We start from the raw sequence: 17466 nt of genomic DNA on the forward strand, positions 1-17466 counted from the left end.
CTTTTGTCTTTCGGTTTGTTTGTATTTGGGATTTTTTTTTTTTTTAAGAAAATGTATACTCTTAGACACAAGTGATACTAGGCATAAAGCTAAAGTAATCCATGTCTCACCACCAGAGGTCATCTAATCCAGCCGTCTCATTTTACAGATGATAGAGAAAGCAGAGACCCAAAGCAGTTATAACTGGCAACCACAATTCAAACAGCACATCTTATTGTACAGTGGCCAATACTATCTCAGAATAAGCAGACAAGATATTTTATTTCTTTGGTAATATGTAAATTCTTTGTGGTTTTAAAAAAATAAATCTAGAAGTACATAAAATAAAAATCAGACATTCCCATCCCCAAGGGTAATTTGTTAACAGTTTTGCTTGTATTGTTCCAAACCTATTTTTTGTACAGAGATAAGATTTATCTAGTGAATTGTTTTTTTAAAAATATGTTTATAAAGGATCCTATTTATATATTCTTTTCCAGCCACTTGTTTTTTTCTTTTAATGATTTGTGTTGGAAAGAGTCCCACGTTAGTGCAAATGACAGAACTGTGTCATTCTGAGTAAATAGGTGTACCATGATTTATTTAATCATATTCCTACTGATGAATATTAGATTGTTTTGCTTATAATTAATATCTCTCTGCCCATATGCAGTTATAGAGGATATTCTTTGAATAGGATGTGCCAAATTGCTTCCAGAAAGGCTATAGCATTTGAACTTGCATACTAATACATGATTGTACCTATGACCCCATGCCTTTAGCAGTACTTGATATAATCAGTCTTTAAAATTTTTTCCAATCTGGAGGAAAATGTGTATTGCTGACCCTTACAGAGTTTTTCCCTCTCTAGTTTTCTTTGTTCATTTGTGTTTCTTTTTTGAATAACCTATTCTTTCCATTGTGCACCTTTCTGTTGGGTCCTTTTCTTTTTCATACTGATTTATATATACTATGGGTGATAATCCTTTGTTTCATGCTTTCTTCCAGTCAGTATGATTCAAATTTGTGAAGTGTTTTGTTTGCAATTTTTTTATTTTATGTAGTCAAATCTGCTATTTATCATTTATAGTGTCTGAATTTTAGGAAGCCTTCCCCTCTATACCCCTTCCCCACCTTTTTTTTTCTTTTAAATACTTCAGTACTTTTGTATTTTACATTTAGCTCATTACTCCTCTGTGGCATCTGTGATGATGTGAAATCTTAATCTAATTCCATTTTTTTCCAAATGGATACCCATTTGTTCCTATACTGTTTTTTGTATAGCTTCTTTTCCCATCTGGCACTAGTACCACACTCTTTAAATCACTCTAACTTCATAGTAGTTTTGATGACGGCGTATTTTTTTATTTCATGCAGATGTGAAAGAATTCAAAAGTTGTTTACTTAAGTTATTAGTTAATAGCTTAATCTATTTCTATTTGCTAATCCAGAAGATAGGAATAATATGTGACTGCACGTGGCCATTGCCAGGCCACGTAGTAAGAGTTCAATTACCGTCATTCTCTTCCTTCTTCACTACATGGTAGGCAGTGACTTTGCCAGGTAAAGGGCCTTCAGGTAAGTGAAATTTTACTTTGAGGATAATAAGTTCTTGAACTAACTTCCTTTTAGCTTTTAAAAAAATGCATCGTGTGTATACATGTATACAAAAATCATTATATTTTATTATCTTTCAGTTTCAGGAGACAAGTATTATCTTTAAATCTAAATGGGTGCAATTCGTTAATGAAAAAATTACAGCATCTTTTTGCCTTTTTGGCTCATACACAGGTGAGTGTGTGTGTAGTGTGTATATGTTAATTGCATTGAAAATCTTCTTTAAACTTCACATTATACCAAACTTGGTGAACATTTTTAACTGATGAAATAATCTATATCCTCCCAGCACAACAAATCCACATAGAAATCTAAAAAGATACTGCCTAAAATCAGGATATGCTCTAAGTTTTTATTTCTCCCTTCTGCTTTACATTCTTGTAGATGAATATTTTACTGACTCATTATACTGATTATTATATATCTGATTTTCTATCCAAAAGTTAAGCTCCTTCATGAAGAAATCGTTAAAAATGAATCTTTAATATTAAGTTTATAGATACTAATCGGTAGATCTTCACAGTAATGAACAATTAAAATAATTTTGTGGTATCTTGGCTTCTTTTTTATCTCATTTCTAACATATGTACCCTTTAATTATGACCACTTCTAAGCTCTAGAACTAATGGATAAACTGTTTACCTATTAAGTTCTAGAGCTTAAAATTTTGTGATGATCATTTATGTCCACAGATTAATCCAAGGAAATGAGTTTATGCTAATGGCAAGAACATCACATAGTAAACAGACATTTATTGAGAGACACAATATGCAGTCTGATAAGCATTCAAAAAGGAATCCTTATGCTTGAGGAACTTATACTTTAAGTTTTGAGTAATACATATGAATAATGTATATCATTTATAAATAATACATATTATTTTCTGGTTATACTCTGATTGTCTTAGTTTCACAGAGGTCTAAAGAAATAGGTAGTTACAGCCAGAAGAGAAGATAGACTCGGAATCAGTGGAATTGAGTTGATAGGAATGGTTTCCTGTCTACAAGCTGAGAAATATCTCAGGTATAACTTCTTAAATGGAAAGAATCAAGACAAGATTGACATATGAGATGATTAGTGATGGCCTATGAGATACTCAAAGGATCATTTATACTATTCTCTATCTGGGGGAAATATGTTCATAAATTAAATTTAACATCTCAGGACCAAGGGAGATGAAATCTCCTCCCTGCAACTCCCCCCAAACATTGTTTTCTAATAAATGGATTTATGCACTTGCTTTATCACTAGTCTGTATTTACTGTATACTGTATAGAGTCGGCCCTTGAACATCACAGGTCTGAACTGCAGGAGTCCACTTACACATGGATTTTTTTCAATAAATATGTACTATAGTACTACATAATCCATGGTGGTTTGAGTCAGCAGATGCGGAACCACAGATACATGAACAGATACACAGTATATCTTTACAGTATAAATTTTCAGTATACTGTAAAGTTTTTGACTAAGCAGAGGATAGGCACCCCAACAACCCCTATGTTGTTCAGTGGTCAGCTGTATAATATATATGTGTGTATCTCTGCGTATACATGTAGATATTAATACATTATATATACTGTATTAACTTATTAAGTCAGAGCTATTGGGAAAAAAATTTTAGGAGGCTTCCAAACTCCCAATAAAAGACAAAAGGAATTAACAGGAGAACCTAATTAAAGTTCTGTCATAGTTGAGACCCTATCTGATAGCAGCCTGACAAGGACTGTTTTAGGTAGATTTTCCCTATATAATTTAAAAGGCTTTTCTTCTTATAATTAATAAAACTAACATTTATTGAGCATTTAAATTTGTCTAGCTCCTGTGCTAAGTGGTTTACATATATTATCTCTTAATCCTCAAAATCAATCTATGAGGTAATAAGGTAGCATACCCATTTTACAGGTGAAGAAATGGGGCTTACATTACTTGCTTTCATGGTCATGCAAACAAACAGCAAGATTGGAATGTAAACCAAATGATTCTGGAACCCATGTTCAACCAGTCCACCAAATTCCTTTCCTTCAAAATACCATAAACACTCCTATTTTGATAAAAAAAATTTCCTTAACTGAGAACTCTGTCATATACCACAAATAAATTATAAATTTTCAAGTTATAATCACAACTCTTCAGATGCCTTTTTCAGTTCTTTTGTCATGGCAAAATCTAGGATTTCAATCTAGCTTGCTCTAAAGTCCACTAGCAGCCACTTCACTAAACTGCCTCTGTACTAAAAAAAAGAAAGTCAGCAACCAGTGAAAAGTCCCTAGCCAGTGTGTTCACATTCTGTACATTTATGACATGTGTACCCAGTCAAGGAAATTTTCACCTAAAATAAGTACGCATGGCTCTGTAGAGTATGCCCCTTATTACTTTAGCCAGGATATATATTCACTAACATTTTTTTCAGATTTGATTTTTTTTTTAATTGTGGACTCAAGCACATAGAGGGTAATGCCAGGAGCATTATATTAATTTAAAGAGACTTGGGTTCTGATATAATCCCCTCTGCCATTAATTTAGCTATATGACCTTGGGCAAGTCCCATAGTTTCTCTAGATCTTAATTCTCATCTGCAGAATAAGAAGTTATGACCGAAAGTTACCTAAATTTATTTCTAACTAATTTCATGTGCCCTCATGTTTGGCACTTTGTGGTAAAGGTTAAGCCAGTGTAATTTTAGTAATCTTTATTAAGCATTATATATTAAGATTTCAGTTATTTGGTTCATGGTGTGAGAATCACTCCCTTGTGTTTTCTCTGTCAAAAGAGAGAAGCATATGCACCTCGGATATTCTTTGAGGCTTCCAGACCTCCATGGTTTACCCCCAGATCACAACAAGACTGTTCTGAATACCTCAGGTTTCTACTAGACAGGTAAGAAGTATTTCTAAAGCTATGATTTGAATTATGTTCTTTCATAACAGATTATTTCTACAAAACATCGTTTCCTTTAAAGACATATTTCAACTGTTAATCCCTAAAATACCTGCATTTATTGTATTTTTTAAAGTGTTCTTTTGTTTTCAATTTGGTTTCTTTTTTAAATTTTCTTACTTTAGACCAGCTGTTCTCAAAGTGTGGTACAAGGACCCCTAGGGGTTCCCAGAACACTTCAGGGCTCTTCCCTTTTCGAACTGCATATCTGTGTATATGTAGTTGAGGCCAGATTTTCTTCATATACTTCATCCAGAACAACATATCACGATAGACTGAATGCAGGGCAGATATGAGGATCCAGCCTGTCTTCTATTAAGCCAGATACTTGAAGTATTGGCAAAATGTAAAACAGCGCCATTCTTCTAAGTTTTCGGGGGTTTAGAAAATATAACTATTATTTATTTTAAAAAATGTTATTTATATTAACATGTAATGAGTTTATTATTGTTTTTAAATGTATTATTACCTTTATTCTCAATTTTTGAATACAGTAAATATTAATAGGTATAACCACATAAATGAAAGCTTTTGGGTTCCTCAATTTTGTTTAAGAGTATAAAGGCATCCTGAGACAAAAAAAATTAATAACTGCTCTTTAAACCAGTTCATAATTCAGTGGGTTTGGTAAATTTTATTGTCTTCTTACCACTTAGTTAATAAAACCTATTATCTTCCTGTATTTCCCTGTCTTTGCCTCCCTTCTGTTATGTGAATGACTGGTAAAGTTAGTTGAACTCAACCTTCCTTCCATTCAGCAAGGATATGTTGAGTGGTTTCTTTGTGCCAGGCTTTCTGTGAAGTGTCAGGCAAACAAAGATATATAAGACAGTTAGTGGACATGTATAATTAACTATAATAAGTGCTATAAAATAGCAGTATGACGAAAGTGTAATGAGAATATAGTGTAGGAACAGTTCCTAACTTCTCTTCTGATCTACCTTCTCAAACTGTTCAATATTCCTCTTGATTAAAGGAGGAGAAACTTGATTTTTTTTTAGTTAAGCATTATATTTGATAAGAATAATTTGGCTATTTATATAGGCAACCAATATTTTAAAGTAGAAATGACATTTAAATTTAAGCAAAGTAGCTATATAATGATATACTCTTCTACAGGCTCCATGAAGAAGAAAAGATCTTGAAAGTTCAGTCCTCACACAAGCTTTCTGAAAGTCTGGGGTGCAGTGAAACTTCTTTACAAGAAGTAGCCAATAAGGCAGCTGTACTAACAGAGACCCCTTGCACAAGTGATAGTGAGAAGACATTAATCGAAAAAATGTTTGGAGGAAAACTACAAACTCACATATGTTGTTTGAACTGCAGGAGTACCTCACAAAAAGTGGAAGCCTTTACAGATCTTTCACTTGCCTTTTGTCCTTCCTCTTCTATGGAAAACTTGTCTTTTCAAGAACCGGCATCATCACCCAGTACACAAGATGGTGGTCTAATGCAGGCCAGTGTACCTGGTCCTTCAAAAGAACCAGGAGTCTGTAATCCATCAACAGCTGCCTTTGCCTGTTACTCAGCTGTGAATGAAAGAATGGTGGACAGTCCTGATGAGTTTTGCTGTAGTGAAGACACTTCTGTCCCTAATGACTCTAGCAAGATGCTTATTAATAAAGATGTACCTCAGAAAGCAGGAGGTGAAACCACATCTTCAGTAACTGACTTACTAAATTATTTTTTGGCTCCAGAGATTCTTACTGGTGACAACCAATATTATTGTGAAAACTGTGCCTCTCTGCAGAATGCCGAGAAAACTATGCAAATCACGGAGGAACCTGAATACCTTATTCTTACTCTCCTAAGATTTTCATATGATCAGAAGTATCATGTGAGAAGAAAAATCCTAGACAATGTGTCACTGCCACTGGTTTTGGAGTTGCCAGTTAAAAGAACTACTTCTTTCTCTTCGTTGTCAGAAAGTTGGTCTCTAGATGTTGACTTCACTGATATTAGTGAGAATCTAGCTAAAAAATTAAAGCCTTCTGGGACTGAAGAAGCTTGCTCCCCAAAATTGGTGCCCTATCTATTGAGTTCTGTTGTCGTTCACTCTGGTGTATCCTCTGAAAGCGGACATTACTATTCTTATGCCAGAAACATCACAGGTACAGAGTCCTCATACCAGATGTGCCACCAGCCCGAAACTCTGACATTAGCCTCCTCCCAGAGTCATTTATTAGGGAGAGATAGTCCCAGTGCAGTTATTGAACAGGATTTGGAAAATAAGGAAATGTCAAAAGAATGGTTTTTATTTAATGACAGCAGAGTGACGTTTACTTCATTTCAGTCAGTCCAGAAAATTACTAGTAGGTTTCCCAAGGACACAGCTTATGTGCTGTTGTATAAAAAACAGAACAGCACTAATGGTTTAAATGGGAATAATTCAACCACTGGACTCTGGGTAAATGGAGACCCACCTCTACAGAAAGAACTAATGGATGCTATAACAAAAGACAATAAACTATATTTACAGGTAAGTTGGAAATATAAGCTTCATCATTTGTGGAAAATATTTAAACAATTGACAGGTGGTTAAATGAGTGCCTTAATTTTGAAATCCAACTTCTGCATTTTTAAGGAATTTACAAAGTGGTGATTTGAAATTCGAATCTGGGTTTATATGAAATGGGTTCAACCTATATAGCTAAATTTTCTTTCTAATGTTACAAATTAGTTATTAAAAGTCACAAGTACATGCAGTATAGAAGCCCTTGTTTGTTTTTTTTCTGTTTTTTTTAACATCTTTATTGCAGTATAATTGCTTTACAATGGTGTGTTAGTTTCTGCTTTATAACAAAGTGAATCAGTTATACATATACATATGTTCCCATATCTCTTCCCTCTTGCGTCTCCCTCCCCCCCCACCCTCCCTATCCCACCCCTCTAGGTGGTCACAAAGCACCGAGCTGATCTCCCTGTGCTATGCGGCTGCTTCCCACTAGCTATCTATTTTACGTTTGGTAGTGTATATATGTCCATGACACTCTCTCACTTTGTCACAGCTTACCCTTCGCCCCTCCCCATATCCTCAAGTCCATTCTCTAGTAGGTCTGTGTCTTTATTCCCATCTTGCCCCTAGGTTCTTCATGACCTTTTTTTTGTTTTTCTTAGATTCCATATATATGTGTTAGCATACAGTATTTGTTTTTCTCTTTCTGACTTACTTCACTCTGTATGACAGACTCTAGGTCCATCCACCTCACTACCAATAACTCAATTTCGTTTCTTTTTATGGCTGAGTAATATTCCATTGTATATATGTGCCACATCTTCTTTATCCATTCATTTGTTGATGGACACTTAGGTTGCTTCCATGTCCTGGCTATTGTAAATAGAGCTGCAATGAACATTTTGGTACATGACTCTTTTTGAGTTATGGTTTTCTCAGGGTATATGCCCAGTAGTGGGATTGCTGGGTCGTATGGTAGTTCTATTTGTAGTTTTTTAAGGAACCTCCGTACTGTTCTCCATAGTGGCTGTATCAATTTACATTCCCAGCAACAGTGCAAGAGTGTTCCCCTTTCTCCACAGCCTCTCCAGCATTTATTGTTTGTAGATTTTTTGATGATGGCCATTCTGACCGGTGTGAGATGATATTTCATTCTAGTTTTGATTTGCATTTCTCTAATGATTAATGATGTTGAGCATTCTTTCATGTGTTTTTTGGCAGACTGTATATCTTCTTTGGAGAAATGTCTATTTAGGTCTTCTGCCCATTTTTGGATTGGGTTGTTTGTTTTTTTGATATTGAGCTGCATGAGCTGCTTGTATATTTTGGAGATTAATCCTTTGTCAGTTGCTTCATTTGCAAATATTTTCTCCCATTCTGAGAGTTGTCTTTTGGTCTTGTTTATGGTTTCGTTTGCTGTGCAAAAGCTTTGAAGTTTCATTAGGTCCCATTTGTTTATTTTTGTTTTTATTTCCATTTCCCTAGGAGGTGGGTCAAAAAGGATCTTGCTGTGATTTATGTCATAGTGTTCTGCCTATGTTTTCCTTTAAGAGTTTGATCGTGTCTGCCCTTACATTTAGGTCTTTAATCCATTTTGAGTTTATTTTTGTGTATGGTGTTAGGGAGTGTTCTAATTTCATACTTTTACAAGTACCTGTCCAGTTTTCCCAGCACCACTTATTGAAGAGGCTGTCTTTTCTCCACTGTATATTCTCACCTCCTTTATCAAAGATAAGGTGACCATATGTGTGTGGGTTTATCTCTGGGCTTTCTATCCTGTACCATTGATCTATATTTCTGTTTTTGTGCCAGTACCATACTGTCTTGATTACTGTAGCTTTGTAGTATAGTCTGAAGTCAGGCAACCTGATTCCTCCAGCTCCGTTTTTCTTTCTCAAGATTGCTTTGGCTATTCACGGTCTTTCGTGTTTCCATACAAATTGTGAAATTATTTGTTCTAGTTCTGTGAAAAATGCCAGTGGTAGTTTGATAGGGATTGCATTGAATCTGTAGATTGCTTTGGGTAGTAGAGTCATTTTCACAGTGTTGATTCTTCCAATCCAAAAACATGGTATATCTCTCTACCTGTTTGTATCATCTTTAATTTCTTTCATTAGTATCTTATAATTTTCTGCATACAGGTCTTTTGTCTCCTTAGGTAGGTTTATTCCTAGGTATTTTATTCTTTTTGTTGCAGTGGTAAATGGGAGTGTTTTCTTGATTTCACTTTCAGATTTTTCATCATTAGTGTATAGGAATGCCAGAGATTTCTGTGCATTAATTTTGTATCCTGCTACTTTACCAAATTCATTGATTAGCTCTAGTAGTTTTCTGGTAGCATCTTTAGGATTCTCTATGTATAGTATCATGTCATCTGCAAACAGTGACAGCTTTACTTCTTCTTTACCAATTTGGATTCCTTTTATTTCTTTTTCTTCTCTGATTGCTGTGGCTAAAACTTCCAAAACTATGTTGAGTAACCTTGTTTGTTTTTAATTAGAAAAGATGTGATCTTTATAAAATCATGCCATATAGAAATTTAGGAAGCTTAATAAAATGGAAGTATTTTCCTCTTCCCTTCAGTCCCACCTGCCAGGGGAAACAACTGCTAAATTTGTATTTATTCCTTCTAGACCTTTGTATAAATATTTTAATGACTGTTTATTGACGGTCAGGTGGATAAAGTAAAGGATACTAAAAGGTAGAATATGTAAAGAAAGGATATTTGTATTCTTTAAGGACCTGATCAGCAGAATCATGGCAGTAATAGAACAATTAGTAAATAAAAACTGTGGAGTAAAGGTTTCATATGAGCTGAATTTACTTTTCGCACAGAGTTAGCGCTTTTTCTTACTTTAAAGTTAATAAAGACCTTGCTGAAAGCATTTTTTGCACAGAGTTAGCGCTTTTTCTTACGTTAAAGTTAATAAAGATCTTGCTGAAAGCATTTTTCTTTGAAACCTGCCAACTTGCTATCGACATAAAGGACCAACAGTAAATTGTAGTTAAAATTGTAGGTGTATTAATTGGGTAGTCCAAATGATTGTATGAGTTTAAATAAGTAAGTTTCTAAAAATTTTTTATTACAGACTCCTAAAGGATACAGAATAAGAAAAAACAGTACTGATTTTTAGAGGGAAGTTTACTCAAAAAGTTTTCAAATTTACTGTATTAAACAATACTCAAATAACGATACATGATACATTTTTAAAGGAGTATGGCAATGTTCCAGAGTCACACAAAAACAGTACATTTTACAGAAAAAAAATTAGAAACTCAGAATATTCATTATTCACTACCAAAGACTCTAACATCCAGTCAGAAGGCTTATGTTCAAGGTAATAGAGTATACTCAAACATGTCCTCCTCACTACATATTGAATAAGCACTTAGATAGGACTCATGATTCTTGAAGATTGGAGAGGTGGAGTGTAAGAAGGTTAGGTTAAAATAGAAATTTTCTACAGTATAAAATATGGAAATAAGGCCCAGTGCAATCTTGACTTTTGGAAATATGCAGAAACTACTCTAATTTGTGTAATTGTAATGCCAAAAGCTCTTTTAACCGTAACAACTATTTGTATTGCAACCTGGCTCTACATGATTTTCTCTATCTTGCCATTTACCCCATTACATCCTGATTTTACAATGTTTGTATGTGATGAGCCATTCTTTGCATTATGATTTTAATACCCTTATGTCATTATAAAGGAAAACCATTATGTACTTTGTTAATTCAGTTTCTCAGTGTTGTGCAGTTGTTCTGAATTCCATTTTAAATCTCAGGCCAGTTGTTTAATGCCAAAAGATATCACTAAATTTTACATTAAGTTATTTATTTATTTACCTGTATTAAGATTCTTAGGCTATTAAAGCTTCATTATCAAAGTGCTTTTTTAAAGCAAATTACAAAAACATACTCAACTCTTAATTAGAAACTTAAATATATTTAGACTTTAATTGATAAGGTTTGAATTGTGATGTTTCTCATACTGTGTAACTGAATCATCTGGCATCTTAAGTTTGTATTAGGAGACTATAGTGTTTCTTCTGTACTGATGAACATGTTCTCATAATTGCCAGGCAGTGAGAATGTGTGATGTTGAGATTTTTGTATACAGCCGTTTTCAGCTATCATTTCTTAGTTTTGAACAAGTGGAACCTGTATGTTATGTTTTTGCTCTTATTCTCAGTTTTGTTTTTACATTCATTCCTGGGGTATAGTTAAAAGTTTGTGCCCATTTCATAGTAATAATGCTGTGTAATAGATTGCTATGTCTAGGATATAACTTTGGCTTTAAGAACAGCATTATACCTATTTATAAAACAGTTGTAAAAAACTTAATCAGATCTTAGTAAAAATAAGGGTGTGGAGTTGAGTAAAGTCACAACTAGATTTACAAGTGTTAGAAAGACTCTTGCTGTTTCTATAGTATTAGCAGGATTAGTGGTTGTGAAAAGCCTAGGCAAAAAAATCCTGTCTGATAAACTATTTTCTACTCTGTATCATAGCCTGACACATAAGAGAGCAATGCGAATTGTGGATCTTAAAGTAAATTTTGGAAAGGGCTTATCTCTTCATATATATTTCTCTCCCCAACTTCCGTTAGGAGTATCTCCATTATTTTAGTGTCTGGACTACCAAAATCATGCTTTCAGTTAGGATCCAGTGAGAGAAAAGCTGTGTGAGTCGCACCACCTATCCCCATGTGTCCCACACCAGCTGCAGACAGTTCTCTCCTTTCGTGTTCAGTTTCTTTCCTTTGTTTCTTTGGAGAAGGTGGGAGTTTGTCTTAATTTTTTTCTTCATCACACATACAGAAGAGTATACATTATATCTGTGTAAAGGAAAAGAAAAGATGGATTAATTTAATGTTTACAGATTTATTTAAATGAGAGATCTAAGTATACTGAAAGGTTTTTGTCCCGAAGCGACAAAAACTCCTTTTTGTCACTAGATGTACAGTCCACTGCTGAAATAAGAATTAATTTTAATACTTGATATAAATTTGGGATATAAATTACATATGCACTGAGATTCATAGTTTGTGACATTTACCTAATATTGTCATCTGTATTAAAAGAAATAAAATGAAAAGCAGTTTCCCCTACTTCTATCCATAGTTTAAGCTTATCTTCTGAAAACAGAATATAATACATTTTTCTCCCTCAGCCATGTATGTATGTATTTATGTATTTATTTATTTAACATCTTTATTGGAGCATAATTGCTTTACAATGGTGTGTTAGTTTCTGTTTTATAACGAAGTGAATTCGCTATACATTTACATATATCCCCATATCTCCTCCCTCTTGCATCTCCCTCCCTCCCACCCTCCCTATCCCACCCCTCTAGGTGGTCACAAAGCACCGAGCTGATCTCCCTGGGCCATGCAGCTACTTCCCACTAGCTATCTGTTTTACATTTGATAGTGTATATTTGTCCATGCCACTTTCTCACTTCGTCCCATCTTACCCTTCCCCCTCCCCGTGTCCTCAAGTCCATTCTCTACGTCTGTATCTTTATTCCTATCCTGCCCCTGGGTTCTTCAGAACCTTTTTTTTCTTTTTTCTTTCTTCTTTTTTTTTAGATTCAAGCCATGTATTTATATAAATAGCTAAGAAAGTAAAAATGGAATATTTCTTTCTTGGGAAGCTCTCTATCTTAAAATATAATATAGGTTTCAGGTGTCTCAGAAGCAGTGGAGTTACTAAGTTTTGTATTTTGTGGGTCCTTCAACATAGTTTCTGGTGAGAAGTCACTTTTTAACAAAGTCCAGGCAAAATTTGCCATATCTTTTGGGAGCAGAACTTCTTGAAATCTGCCTTGCATATTTACTCAGTTTTATTTATTTCATTGGGGAAGATGATCTGTATCCTAAACCAGATATTGTTTCTTAGATCCAGAGTCATATTTTCATTGCTTGTTTAGATAGCTTAATAGATTATAGAGCCATAATAGAGGATTTTTGTTTCTTATTTTTGTGTCTGTTTCTGATATATCCATTGCAGCTTTTATTTTCTCTCTGTAAAATGTATGTAATTCTTACTTTAATTTTACAAATTGAAGAATAAATTACTATAGCTCCTGAAAAATATTGTGTGGTTGGACATGATACAGAGGAGCCAGCAGTTATAAATGTTGTAAATGATAGAGTTAATTAAAAAAATGTTTTTGAGAAATATCCTGCAAATTAAGTTTTAAAAGCCTTTCTAAGGCCTGTCAGAGACTGGTTAATTAGGCCATTCTGCTATAAGGATTTCTTAGGTCACATTCAGCCCTAAAAATATGTGGTTCTTGATAATTTTGTGTATTGGGAATCATACAGCAGTCGCTGTATGCTTACTGAGAAACAGGGTGTCCGTATATGAGGGATTGATGTCAGGTTAAGCCTGGGATTTTTTTCTCCATAATAAAAATTGGGCATCTCATGAAGGGGATAGAATAGTCAACCAAGAAAATTTAGCTAGAAATTGTAAAATAAAATTACCTTGCCAGGAGGAGCAAAGTAATTGGGCTTTTAGTTGAAAAATTGAAAGTAGTACAGTTTTTGTTATTAACGTTGACTGTACTATGAAAGTTCTTCAGGATGATTATACCTAACCATTTAAGGGTTGTGCTGTTGCTAGTGGCTTTTAGACCTTGTTGACGCCGATGACCTCACTTGAAAGTTATAGACTCTTTCCCAGGAACATGGACATATATCAGAATATTTTCTTCCTAGGAGTTTGTGCCAGTTTTAGAATCCAGCTCTACACCTTGCCAAATGAATTTGCAGTTTCTTTATAAATAAATAAATAAGTGCTTATTCACATTTGTTCCTTTCGTGGCCAAGTACCTAATAGTGTTCTAGTCTGAAATCATTAATATTTACTGAGCACTTAATATGTGTCAGGCACATAGATGAATATGGTTCCTTATAAAAGCTCTAATAATCTGGTAGGGGAAGTTTTAAGTAATACTGTAAGGAGACAGGCTCCTTTTCCTTAGCAGTGTTTTTGAGCTGTTATTTACTGAGAAATATTCTGAGGAAAGGGTAGGAAAAAAATTCAGGCTTCTTTCATTATTTATACCTTTTACTGTAATCACCCACTTCCAAAATAGCTCCACTTGACAGAAAATGTAACCTTTGAATTCTGTGTTCTGTGTATTAGAAAAGAAATCCATTCTTGTATATGGTGATGAGTGTTGAAAGAATTGTGATATTTCTGTAGAGAAATTTTAAGACTGTGGAGCTTCAGTTTCATCTTCTGTAAAGGCGGGTACGGAAAGAGAATGGCCTTTAGGATCTGTCATCCTGTAGAGTTATACTAGGATTTTGCTCTCTACCTTGTTCGCTCCATCTGTGATTAGGTACTCGACTTTAGTAAGATTTGGTAAAGATTAGTGTAATCAATATTTTTAAAGTTACTGAGATTTGAAGGATGCTTATTAAGGATTAAGGCAATTTAAAAATATTTGTGTAGGTGATACCCATCCACTGTATTTAGAATTTTAATTTCATAAAAACAATTTTTAATTTTAGGAACAAGAGCTGAATGCTCGAGCCCGGGCCCTACAAGCTGCATCTGCATCCTGTTCATTTCGGCCCAATGGATTTGACGACAATGATCCACCAGGAAGCTGTGGACCAACTGGTGGTGGGGGTGGAGGAGGGTTTAATACAGTTGGCAGACTCGTATTTTGATACTGAGAGAGTCCAAAATGCACTGGTCACAAAACATCCAATACTATGACTGTTTAAATGTCAGACTATAACAAATATCATATCTATCTTTTATTTTTCTTTTCATTAGACCGTTATACAAGAAAACATAGTGCTTGTTTTTATTTTGTTGACAAAATGTTTATTAACAAAATGCATCATTGGGAAAAAATCTACCTCTTAAAATTCCATTTTCTTTTATGGTTAGACATGCTTGACCAAAAATTTTCAGAGGCAAATATGTACCTGGTCCCTAATTAAGCTGCATTAAATTTAGTAGAGGCAACTAAATGGTCCTGTCCTCAGTTTTACTGAACAAAAGATAGATTTCATTTAGCATCCTTTATAAAAGAATTGGTGTTAGAGGTGAAGGAAATATTGTTAGTAAGGAAAGAAAGAAAATCTTTTATTTCCTGTGTAGTTACCCCATTATTAAATTCAAGTCTTTGAGAATACTAGAGATGATATAGTCTCTCATGAAGGCAATAACATAAACTTTATCGAGCTGTAGTACTTTTCAGGTTTGTTCAGTGCTGTCTTCAGCATCACTGTATCTACATTTCAAGTACAAATGTTTTAAAAAAGGATTATTTATACATATGTGCTGAATTGATTTTAAGAAAGGTGCATGATCCTGTAGGAGCCACATTTTTACCTAAAAATTGCTAACTTTGTAGTGTTTCTAATTGTTTGAGGATTTTAAAAATTCTATTTCAGGGAGTATATCTTCTGTGTGTTTTGAAGGAGGTGAGTTCTGTATGTGCCTTGCAGTACTGTAATTCAAAAATAGGAATCTTTGGCTGCGGAAAAGTTTTTTACAAATGAAATGTTAGGAAGTAATTTTTTGTGCTAATGTTAAAATTATAACCTTTTGAAAGGTATTAGATTTTCCTGAAGTAAAATCTGATGGTTCTAAATCAATAAGTGTAATAGTTTGTTTTTAACTCTTAGAAGAATTCAGAGGAAATCAACCTAGTCAAGTAAAAAAATTTTTTCGATTTTGTTACTTAATCCTCAGAATATTAAACATTGATCACATATTTTTAGAGTTATACATTTGTGGGGGTTTTTGTTTTTTCACGTTTGAGTCATGCGTTTTGCACAGTTGTTTCTGTTTCACAGTTTCAGATAAAATGTCGAAATGTCAGCCCCTATGGTCCCACATTTTCTTTTGCCAGGAAACTGGAAACAAGTCACTTCTCCTGGGTCTTGATTATACAGTATTTAGAAGTTATCCCAATTGTCCCCTTTCCTAAAAGTTTTAACTTATCCATGGTGTACATTGTTCTGAAGATTGGTCACATATTTATTTTGAAAACATTTTAAGGAAAGAATGTTCTTTGGTGATTTGGGGTTTATCTTTTTCCCAAGCTTTTAATGGCAGTGGTTAAAAACAGAACTCCTCATCTTCATTCTACTACTTCCCACTCCTAACCTGTTTCTAGTTACCAGGAAGATTAGGAAAACTGATTGGATTAGTTAAAAACTGGAAATTCTTTTGCAGAATTGAGATTTCTCTTCCCTACAAATCACTGAACCAGAAAGTTTTTTTTATCAACTGTCTTTCCTCTGGACTTCCTATTGTTCTAATAATGAATGTCTAAGCTATGCGTTCGGTTATCCACTGGCTAGATAATGATTTATAGTCAGATTATATCAGTCTTAGCATCTATTGAAATTGGTAAAGTCATTTACTACTTGGTGGGTTGATAGTGGGCTCAGCTGCTTCTACTAGAAACTTCCATAAAGACAATTAGACCTACACAAAGTTTTATCTATGAAAATAGCAAGTCATTCAAAGATTTTTATGTGTCAAGGTAATACATATTGAATTTTCAAAATGATAAGAGAAAGATGAAACTCTAGTTATATAATAATACTGAGCATATTTAGATAACTTCATACCACTACCAAAGACTGGAAATTAAAGATTTCCTTTTAAGATTAAAAATACAGTAACATTAATTATTTGCTGAACTTTTATTTATTTATTTTAGAGAAAATTGTTAATTTTTTTCCTTTTTTTTTAACATTTTTATTGGAGTATAACTGCTTTACAATGGTGTGTTAGTTTCTGCTGTATAGCAGAGTGAATCAACTATACATATACATATATCCCCATATCTCCTCCTTCTTGGTCTCCCTCCCACCCCTCTAGGTGGACACAAAGCATGAAGCTGATCTCCCTGTGCTATGTGGCTGCTTCCCACTAGCTAACTATTTTACATTTGGTAGTGTATATACGTCCATGCCACTCTCTCACTTTGTCCCAGCTTATCCTTCCCCTTCCCCGTGTCCTCAAGTCCATTCTCTACGTCTGTGTCTTTATTCCTGTCCTGCCCCTAGGTTCAACAGAACCATTTTTTTTTTTTAGATTCCATATATATGTGTTAGCATATGGTATTAGTTTTTCTCTTACTTCACTCTGTATGTGAATTTTTTTAATTGAAGTGTAGTTGATTTACAATGCTGTGCTAATTTCTGTTGTACAGCAAAGTGATTCAATTATACATATATATACATTCTTTATTATATTCTTTTCCATTTTGGCTTAGCTCAGAATATTGAATACAGTTCCCTGTGCTATACAGTAGGACCTTGTTGTTTATCCCTTCTATATGTTATAGTTTGTATCTGCTAACCCCAAACTCCCAGTCCATCCCTCCCATGCCCCTCCTCCACCTTTGCAACCGCAAGTCTGTTCTCTATGTCTGTGTGTCTGTTTCTGTTTTGTAGATATGTTCCTTTCTGTCATATTTTAGATTCCAT

The 17466-nt window shown here is 34.1% G+C and overlaps 1 protein-coding gene across 1 annotated transcript in view; it reads left to right on the plus strand.

Moving 5' to 3' along the window:
* USP38 (ubiquitin specific peptidase 38) overlaps positions 1-15748 on the plus strand; it is a 34583-nt gene extending 18835 nt beyond the window's left edge. The window contains exons 7-10 of the mRNA XM_029235921.1: positions 1677-1770; positions 4370-4476; positions 5656-7015; positions 14518-15748. Of these exons, the coding sequence (XP_029091754.1) occupies positions 1677-1770; positions 4370-4476; positions 5656-7015; positions 14518-14679 (1723 nt within the window). The 3' untranslated portion in view covers positions 14680-15748. The remainder of the gene's footprint in view (positions 1-1676; positions 1771-4369; positions 4477-5655; positions 7016-14517) is intronic.
* The last annotated feature ends 1718 nt before the right edge of the window (positions 15749-17466 follow it).

This window comes from Monodon monoceros, unplaced genomic scaffold, assembly GCF_005190385.1.
Source record: "Monodon monoceros isolate NGI ecotype Baffin Bay Population unplaced genomic scaffold, NGI_Narwhal_1 Super_Scaffold_20, whole genome shotgun sequence".
Lineage (NCBI taxonomy): Eukaryota > Metazoa > Chordata > Mammalia > Artiodactyla > Monodontidae > Monodon > Monodon monoceros.